The 10,945-nt window shown below is 33.1% G+C and overlaps 1 protein-coding gene across 1 annotated transcript; it reads left to right on the top strand.

Moving 5' to 3' along the window:
• Positions 1 to 7,061: 7,061 nt before the first annotated feature.
• On the top strand, positions 7,062 to 9,340 carry LOC107872079. The gene has a single exon (XM_016718886.2). It carries the CDS (start codon positions 7,556 to 7,558, stop codon positions 9,026 to 9,028), a length of 1,473 nt encoding a protein of 490 aa, XP_016574372.1. The 5' UTR covers positions 7,062 to 7,555; the 3' UTR covers positions 9,029 to 9,340.
• Positions 9,341 to 10,945: the final 1,605 nt, after the last annotated feature.

Genomic DNA, 10,945 nt, shown 5'->3' with positions numbered 1-10,945 from the left:
GGCAAAAAAAAGGAAAAGGGGGAATATGGGTATCACAATCATGACCTGACCCTCGCGATCGCAGTATAAGGAAATATGGGCAAAAATTGCATTCGCGACACCCCCTATGCGATCGCGATACTGTTCAGCTGCCCAAGGAGTCACTTTATGACTTAATATATCGCGATTGCGACACTTGCTTATGTTGCCAGATCATTGTTAGCGATCCATAGCCTGCAATTGCTGGTGCATCAGAATAGATGAGACTTGAAATTTTTCTAATTCTCTGCCAACCCCCTGAAATTCATTCAAAATCTTGTATATGCAAATGGACTATGCTACTATACCAAATTTGATGTTCTGGATTCAACGAAACAGTCAAAATTTTGTTCGAGATTATTTTGATAAAAAGTGGGTATCACACCCATATTTTATTTTCTTAACTTTTCAATGAATAGGTCAAAATAAGCCTGGGTGCCTCGGGATCTGAACTAAGAGTCCTGCTAGCCTAAAATCATATTTCAGAGCTGCTAGAACAATTAGAATTTGCATACGAGATCATTTTACTGAAGTTTTTACCTGCTGGTCATTTGGAACTAGCGAAGACTTCAAAATAGAGAATTGACTCTAAAAACTAAATGAATTGTTCGATAACCAAACTGTCAGTCCCATAGAGTCATAAATGACTTGGGCCAGCTATTGAAAAGCTCTAATAAAAAATTAAGCAAAAATATAGAAAATGACCTGAAGGGTCATTACAATCCTGGTGATGGAATTGGTAATCAAGAAGGGCAGAAAAAGGAGACGTGTAGAGGATTGACCTAGAATTAAGTGGGTTGGATTGACTTTGGCCAGTGTTCTGGAGATAAGGGAAATGCTGGCGATAATGGAAGCTTAGAAGGGTAGAGGGACATGAATAATATGTAGGAGATAACTGCTTATCATATTATGGAAACAGCTAGAAAGGTGTTGAGTGTCTCAAGAACTAGAGGGACTGGTAGTGGAATGGTGAAATGAAAAGGAAGGTGGAAACTAAGAAAGTGGTTTGTGCAAAGTTGGATGATAATAAGGATGGAGAATATAAGTGGATAAATAAGGAGTATAAGGTATCTAGGAAAAAGGCTACGTTAATGATTACGATGACTAAAACAAGAGCTTTCAAGAGATTATATCCAGTATTAGAGAAGAAAGGCAGGGATAAAAAGTTGTATAGGCATGTTAAGGATAGGGAACAGAGGCCACGTGACCTTGATCAGATAAAATGTATTAAAAGGATGACAAAGTATTGGTGGAGAATGCCTCATTAGGATGAGGTGACAGTCATATTTTCATAAACTCTTGAATGACGAGGGAAGGATCAACGGTTAAGTTGGGGGAGTTGGAACACTCGGAGAGGCATCGCTACTATGACTATTATAGGTGTATCAAGATTAAGGAAGTTAAGAATTCTATTTGCTGGATATGTAAGGGTATGGCGATTGGGTCAGATGAGATTTCGATGAATTTTTTGAAGAGCAATAGCAGAGAAGGTATAGAGGGGTTGTCCAAGTTGTTTAACATCATATTTAGGATGAAAAAGATGTTCAAAGATTGAAGATGGAGTACGGTGATTCCATTATACAAAACTAAAGGTGACATTTAGAGTTGCGACACTATAAGGGCATTAAGTTATTGAGTCATACTATGAAGGTTTGGAAAATAGTGGTAGAGTTGAGACTGGGGAGGATCATGACTATTTTTAAAAATCTATTTAGATTTATGCCAGGTCACTCGACTACCGAGACCATTCATCTCGTAAGGAGACTAGTGGAGCAGTATAGAAAGAGGAAGAAAGACTTACACATGGTGTTCATTGATCTTGAAAAGGTGTACGAAAAAGTCCCCAAGAAGGTTTTGTGGAGGTGCTTAGAGGCTAGAGATATTATAGTGGCCTAAACTAGTTCGATCTAGGACATGTGTGATAAGGTGAATACTCGTGTGAGGACAATGGAAAAGATTTAGAGCACTATTCTATTTTGACAGGGTTGCACTAGAGATTGACGCTTAGTTTATTTTTATTCGCTTTGGCAATGGATATTTTTATGCGGCATATCTAAAGGGAGATCCCGTGGTGTATGTTATTTGTTGATGATATACTCATGATTGATGAAATCTAGGGAAGATTTAATGATAAGTTAGAGGTTTGGAGACAAATCCTATAAAGTCTAAAGAATTTTGGTTGAGCAAAACCAAGACGAAATACTTGGAGTGCAAGTTTAGTGATTTTCGCATGTGGCGGACATGGTAGTGAAGTTTATTCCCAGGCCGTTTAGAAGAGAGATATTTTCAAGTATCTTGGGTCTATGATTCAAGAAAATAGAGAGATTAACGAGAATATCACATACTGTATTGGTGTAGGGTGGTTGAAATGAGGGCTTGCTTCGGGAATCTTGTGCAATAAGAAGGTCTCTCCTAAACATACAGGTAAGTTCTTCAAAGTGGTAGTTCGACCGATTATATTGTATGAAGTAGAGTGTTGGCAAGTCAACACCTCTCACATCTAAAAGTTGAAGGTAGTGGAGATGAAGATATTGTGATGGATATGTGGAGTTATTAGGAGAGATAGGGTTAGGAATGAGAGGATTAGATAGATGTTGGAATGGCTTCGGTAGAAGACAAGATGCGGAAAGTGCAGTTGATATGGTTCAGACATGTGATGAGGAAGTGCATGGATGTCCCAGTGCAAGGTGTGAGAGGTTTGCAATGGATGGCTTCAAGAAGGGTAGAGGTAGGTCGAAGAAATATTGGAAGGAGGTGATTAGACATGACATGGAGTAGTTACAACTTACTGAGGACATGACCCTAGATAGGAAGGTTTGGAAGACGCCGATTAAGGTAGAGGGTTAGTAGGTAGGAGTGTGTCCTTGCTAGTAAGAAGAAGTGCTTTGTTTGTATTTGTGTGTATAGTCGGAGTGTATGTGTGTGTCTTGTAGTCCCTTGTTAATGGTGTTTTGGTGATATTTGTGACTTTCTGATAGGTTGTGTATAACATTACTTTGTAGGTGTCTCTTTCTTTTATTATATGTTGGTGTGTTACTCATTTTGTTTGTTGTTTCTATCTTTTCTATAATTATTATTTGTCCTGAGTTAGGGGTCTATGGAAAACAACCTCTCTACTTTGTCCGAGGCAATGATATAGAGTGCGTACACTTTATTCTTCTCAGATCCCAGGAGTAAGGTGAGGATGTTGTTATTGTTATAGTCGCAAAATCTAAACTTTAAGGAAACATTCATAAGCTGGAAGTACACAAATAGCTTCTAGGCCAAAACATTTGACCAAGAGTTGGCCATATTTGCAATTGCCATTTAGCATTTTTATATACGCGCACAATACTCATTATATATATTCTTATTAGTAGACTTTTCATATTTACTTTTCATACAAGTTTAATTTCACGTTTCGTTGCTTTGCCTATTAAGTAATAACTTGTAATTTGGTATATTACCCGTTGACATAAACACGTTTCGTGTTTCGTCGCTTATTTCTACATCACTCAGCATCAAATTCAAACATGAATTGAATAATTAATTTAAATTATATATTTTTCACATTTTAGATAGAAGATTTAAAATATAAATATCATATGTATTAATAATATTTTTGTATGAAACTAATATGGGGTGACAGAAGATGAAAAGAATAAAATTATGATTGCTCTAATTCATTTCTTGTTTACACTATTAAGACTATTTTAGTACAGTAAGCAAAACAAAACAAAATTCAGAAGATATATATATATATATATATGTTAATAATTAATAATGTTTTTATGTCTCTTTGTTGAGGGTATTACATTATCTCATGATATATATATATATATCATGAGATAATGTAATACCCTCACCAAAGAGACATAAAAACATTATTAATTATTAACATGATATAAGTTGTAACTAAATGTGATAATTTACACAATTTTTTATTTTTTTTTTAAGTTAAGAGCTCCTGGTAGAGTTTGACTTTAGACGCTTATTGATTGGAACACCCTGGTGATAGATGTGGAGGCATGCGAGGATTGATGTTAGAAAATAGAGACAAATACTAATAGATTGTGATTGTAATTAAGTGGTTGGTCTGAAGTGAGGGAATGAGTTGTATTATTACTATCTAATGCTCTCTCCGTTTAAAAAAAAAAATATTAGGTCGTTTCAAAAAAATTATCCCTTTTTTATTTTAATAACTTTTTAATTTTAATTTGTCACATGACATATTTAAGATTACAAAATTGAAGAATATTTTGATACATTTGACATATTTTTAGTTTAACACTACAAAATTCAAAAGTTTTTTTTTATTTTTTTATACTTCATATCAAGTTAAATTAGGTCATTCTGTTTTAAACAGAGGGAGTAAGAGGGAAGAGATAAAAATTCTGATGTGACATAAAATTTTTAGGCAATATCAAATTTCATACATATACATACAAAAATTCTGATGTGACATAAAATTTTTAGGCAATATCAAATTTCATACATATACATACTTTTTTTCCTTCAACAAGAATGATCCAAACTTTCTTGTGTCTTCCACTCAACTTCAACGATGATTTCATCTTCATTAACCCGTGATTTCACCATTTTTACTGGTTTAGAGATATTTCCAGCTTAGCAAGAGTTCACTCCATAGACTTTAAAGGATCTTGGAACTCAAGTTTGACAAATTAATGAACCACAAAAGAACTTCTTTTGGACTGATAATTTCTTATAAGAACTAGAACGATAAGAGTAGTTGAACATAAAATCTATATAGGACTGACTATTCGGATAAGATTTGAGGTAGTTTGGGACAAAATTTTAGTCGTAGTTAGTTGCAGTTTGAAGTTATCGTTGAGTTGTATCAAAATCGGTAGTTTCAGTTAGAAATAAGCATTTGAGAAGAATAGTAAATTCAAAATCTGAAAAATTATGATTGTAGGCATCTTCTAAGGAAATAACAGCGTGAGAAAAGTAAGGTAAAGTTATGTATATAAATTATAGAGAGAAAAATTGTAAATATGAAATATTTGTAATTAGTTTGGAGGATATTGTGTAATAAAAGAAATTAAAGTTATGATTTTTTATAATTTTTCCATAATAAAATAGAAATAGTCTTTTATATATTCTCTTAAGTTTCATTATATTGCGGCAGACATTGTGAAATAAAAAAGTCAAGAGAGAGCATCCTTTCCTATTATAAATCTTTGTTTCCAGATTGGTTTAATTGTTCTGTTCAGACTATTGTATATGTCACATGCGAACTGAAATTAGTCCAAATTTTTTTTTCCCCCGGAATACGGAATGAGATAAGCAAAAATATCTTCAAATTGAGTCCAAACATTCAAGCTAATTATTTATATTTGGTACTTATTGATTTGACTGATTTATATTAATATACTGTATGAGCCATTTAACGGGAAAGCCTCTTAAAAGGAATTTCTCTTTTTCAACACCGAATTTACTTGGTCGACTATTTCTAGTTCACACAGAAAGACCAACAATTTTTGTTCCTAAAACTCTAGATCAACGATTTTTGTTCCTAAAACTCAAATCCAACACCTCTAATGAACGATAAAGAAATCTTTGCTTTTCATTTCACCTTACGCGACTATTAGTCATCGATGATGATATAATATATGAAATTTCTATCCTCCTTGACTGACTATTTATTTTGATACTATAATGCATAATAGTGATGGACAGAGACAATTGTGTTTTTCAGGATTAACTAAGGAGAAAAGAAGATTAACAACAGAATCTTCAGATTTGAAATTAGATTTGCTTTAAGAAATCTATATTCAAATTCACTTGCTCAAGTAATTCGAAATGGTACCTACTAGGTAATACGCTCTCTATCAAGAAGTTTTTTATTACCCAACATGTGTGTTTTTAGATTATGACAGCATGTTCGCCAAGGCACAATTCTTAGTGCATTGCTCCGGCACGGGTAGCCCGGTGCACTAAAGATCCTTCTATGCACGGGGTTCAGGGAAGGGCTAACCAGAAAGATCTATTGTATGTAGCTTTACCCTGCATTTCTGCAAGAGGTTGTTTCCACAGCTCGAACTCGTGACCTGTTGCATTTTTGGAACAAAATATGCCCCCCATTATGATACAGAAGTGTTTCCATCATCAACCTGCTTGCACTGTCTAGAGTCACAAATTAATGGGGGCACATAACCCGTAAATAGGAAAAACACTAGAACCAAAAGGGACTCAGAACCTCAACGATATTGTAAAGGCGTGATCAAGACGACTCAATCAAATAGCTCACACTCTGTTTCTTTGTTTGAGTGATGAACTTGGTCAGGACAAAACAGTCTAGTGGAGTAATGTTTGTGTAATAGTTTTGGATTTTAAGAGTAACTTCAAATCCAAAATTTCTTATAGAAATTGATGGCATCATGCAAATAGATAACGCTAACATTCTGCTTGGCACAAAGATCGGGGACATGATTCAACAGCTTTGCACCCGCACCAAAATAAGAAGGTGAACTAAACCGGAAGCAGCTCAATACCATTGAGATGTATCGAGAAAGATGACATCGACTTGACACTGTCTTGCTAGTCATTTTATCAAAGAAATAAATAACTATCAGAAGTTTCTGTTTTGTGTGGTGTAAATGCCTAGCAACCAATTTCAACGATTAAAACGAAAGGACAACATGAAGGTTGATGCCATAATACAAAAATTCTGAGCAGTCAATGGAAAAGAACCATGAAAATTTGTACACAAACAATAACTTTGAACAAGGAGAGCTGGATAATGGAGCACTTACCGGTACCTAACACATGATATGGAGCCAAAACACCTAGAGTCTATTATGTAAACACAAACCGGCCCACCCTCCTTCTTCTCAAGGCGACGTGCAATTGAACCTATGCAGATATCATTGTAATATGCCGCAGGCACAAACATTAAACACGGTAAGTTCTTTAAAGCACCTTCTGGTTGCGCACTTTTTTACAACAAAGATCTATTATTGATAAAAAGTAAAGTATGTCTAAATTATGATTTCACCCTATCTTTTATTTTGATTTCAGAAATTATTATATGCTCTTGAATTTCTCAATCGATTTTGGTCAAAGTATCCTAAATCAATTGACCATTGACCATATCAGTAACGATTCCACATTCATATCGTGTCAATATGGGTGCAGCACCGAAAAATGAATAGTATGTGCAACTAAACAAAAAAAAAAAAAGATTCTAAATTCTTCAAAGTTCAAAGTAATTCCCCTCTTTTCATAGGAAGAATGATTAAACTTCAAAACACAAGGAGTATTATAGAGGCAAAACGCGTACGTAGTATATGGATACTTTCTTTGTCTGTTTGCTCCATGTGACATATACTTTGGCATTAAAGTCTCTCCTATACCTTGCTCCCCTTCCCCTTTTCACACACACTAAAAAGTCCTACAAATATCTATCACCCCTTTTTTTAATGTTTCCCCTTTCTTCACTCGCTTTTTAATTATCTTGTCTAAAATTCAGATCCAATCTTGGAGAAGCCTCATTCGATCTTCAGAACAAGATCAGTCATCATAGATTTCAGTACATATGGCTCCACTTACTAAGGTACTTTTTGTACTTTGTCTTGTTTTTGTGTTATTCACTCTTTCATTCATTCCTGCACATAGTGAGGTCCAACCCCCAAATAATGTTAGAAGCAGAAGAATGTTGGAGCTAGAGAATAAGCCAAAGCCAATTAAGAAGAAAATCACTACAACTTCACTTTCTGCTGCTTCCAAGAACGAAACCAAACTCCTCAAATCAACCACTAGTAGCTCTTTTAAGGATCAAACCAAGCAAATCAAAACTTCTTCTATCTCTGGTAGCAAGAACCAAACAAAGCTTTCAAAATCAAAACTTTCCGTTTCTGAATCACAAACCAAGAATAAAACCAATCCTAGTTCTACCATTACCAAATCAGAGAAACTAATTACCTTCAAATCCCAACTTCAGAAGCTCAATCCCACTCCCTCCAAGTCCTCAACTTCAACCAAAATCACTTCTTCCACTACCAACAAGTCCTCAGATCTACCAAAAATCAGCTCAACTTCTTCTCCCAAGAACAAGAACAAAACAATCAAAGCCACTAAAACCCAATTGGACAAAGGCATCAGTGAGACCAAATCAAATACCCCAATTAAAAACCAGCCCACAGACAAAGCAGCCAAAGCCACTGAAACACAATTGAAAAAAGACACCAGTGAGACCAAATCCAAAACACCACCCAGTAAAAACCAGACAACAGTCAAGAAAGCCAACACACAACACACAAGCCAGAAAAATTCACAGTACAGCTGGGTTGAAGATGATGATGGTGATGATGATTTGATTACTGAATTCAGAGACTTGCCCTCCAAATTGCAAGAAACCCTTTTGCCAGATTTGGAGAGAATTTCAAAGACCTCAAAGGTTTACCTCAACAAGGCAAACAAAGAAATCACCAAGAACTTCAAACCTTATGTTGGAAACAAATATGCACCAACAATTGCTTCTGTAATCTCATTTGCATTCATTTTGATCCCTCTCCTTCTTGTTTCTCTCATTTTCAATAAAATCAAAGCCTATTTCTCTCTCCAAAAACTCCTCATTTTCATCCAAGTTTACCTCTCCATTTACTTCTCCATCCTCTGTCTATCTTCATTGGTCACTGGCTTAGAGCCATTGAAGTTTTTCTATGCTACTGCACAATCCACTTACATTTGCTTACAGTTGTTGCAAACTCTTGCTTATGTGTTGTACCTTCTGATGTTGTTAATGTACCTCATCTTGGTGTTTTCCACTAAGACTGGGCCTACAACCAAGTTTATAAGCCTGGCCCAGACAATTGTGGGCTTTTCTGTTGGGCTTCATTATTACATGACAGTGTTTCACAGGGCTGTGTTGCACCAACCACCTAAGACTAGCTGGAAATTTCATGCCATTTATGCCACTTTTTTCCTTGTGATTTGCCTCTCAACTTGTGTAGATAGAAGGAAGAAAGCTTATTTAGTAGAAGGCGGTGAAGTGGAGAAAAAGAGCTAAACTTTTTCTTTACCATTCTCTTTTTTACCGCTTGGGATTCGTCTGGTTTGGTATAAGGTATAAGGTATGATAATTTCCACCATTTATACCGATAAGTTATCATAGATGCATGATGGAATAACTTATCCCGAGATTAATAATCTCGGAATAACTTGTTCCCAACCAAACGGTCCCTTAATGGTTTAAATTTTCTGGAGAGAAAAGAAGATTTTCATTGTCCAACATTTTATCTTTCTTTTTTATATCTATATATTTCTTGCAATTTGTAATTTATAAAGATGTTATTAATAAAAAATTCTGAAATTCATTTTATGTTTTTCCTATCGTTTAGATAAAAGTACTTCCTTTACATCATTTTATACGGAGTATTTTCTTATAACTCTCCTTTCGTTTGTTTCATATTTTGAATGTGAGTGCATTAATTTGATTTCCAGTATCATGTCATGTCGAAATTGGTCTGAATTATATATTTATGATGATTGAAAAAAATCAGAAGAGATCTCTGAAAAAGAGAGTGTGCTAGAGCAAGAAAATATATAATTATAGTATGTTACAAAGTATAATAATGTAAGGCCATTATGTAATAATAGGATGAAAGAAAATTGCATGTGAAAGAAGTTCAATCTTTGTGGTTGAACATAATAAATTTTACCATGAAAGGGTCAAAATTGTAGTATTCTTCATTTTAATATGTTTGATTGATTTAGATTTGATATTAAGGTATAAAAAGTATAAAAAAAAAATTAAATGGTGATGATTCTAAATTAAATATATGTAAAATATATTAAAATATTCTGTAATTTTATAATATTACTAGTTACTAATAAGCCGTACAAGGTATGGGTTCAACAAATATTTTTTAAAATTCATTTTAATTATTGTGATATATAGTTTTTTTTATGTATTTTTTTGAAATATATAACAAATTATTATTGTTTTAGATATTTTAAGCTGCTAACTATTGTAATTTATAATATTTTTTTATGAATTTTTAAATAATATATATCGCTCTCCTTGTCCAAGCTTTTGTGGCATTGATAGTTAATTACTTTTTAAAAATAATTTAAGTTTTAATTATTGTGATGTATAATATTTTTTTCTTCTATTCCAATTTAAGTTTCATAATACTTAGATGATCATAATAATTAATTATGGTGATATAGTAAAATTATGATTGAAGCAACGAAGTAGACATGTCTTAATGACTCACAACAACTAATTAGAAGTGATATAGCAAAATTACTATAAGAAATACTTGTAAAAAAATTTTTAAGTATACCTCATATAAGCCGTCAAGTTAATTTAAAACATGAAGAGTTAACTTATCATTTTATATCTATTTTACCTTTTTTTTAATCAAATATTATTAATTTTTTAATACTTAGATAATTTATAATAATTAATTAAGGTGATATTAAATAAAGTTACGATTGAAACAGCTGAATCAGACATGTCATAAGTGTCTATTACTATTTTTATTAAATATTATTAATTTTTTAATATATAAATGACTTATGATACGTAATTAATTAGAGATGATATAATAAAATTACAAAGGAAGTAGCTTATGAAGCAAGCGGGAAACATGAAGAATCAACTTATCATTTTATATCTATTTTATTTTTTATCAAATATTATTAATTTTTTAATACTTAGATAATTTATAATAATTAATTAAGAGTGATATTCAGTAAAGTTAAGATTGAAACAGCTAAAGCAGACATGTCATAAATGTCTATTTTATTATTTTTATTAAATATTATTAATTTTCTAATACATAAATGACTTATAATAATTAATCAAAAATGGGATAATAAAATCACGGAAAAAGTAGTTTATCAAGTAGGTAGGAGAAACAGACATGTTGACGGACACCTGTTTGCTTCAATTATAAATTAAGAGTGATATTTAATAAAG

The sequence above is a fragment of the Capsicum annuum genome, chromosome 1 (assembly GCF_002878395.1).
Source record: "Capsicum annuum cultivar UCD-10X-F1 chromosome 1, UCD10Xv1.1, whole genome shotgun sequence".
Classification (NCBI taxonomy): domain Eukaryota; kingdom Viridiplantae; phylum Streptophyta; class Magnoliopsida; order Solanales; family Solanaceae; genus Capsicum; species Capsicum annuum.
This window is presented reverse-complemented; position numbering and strand designations above follow the sequence as displayed.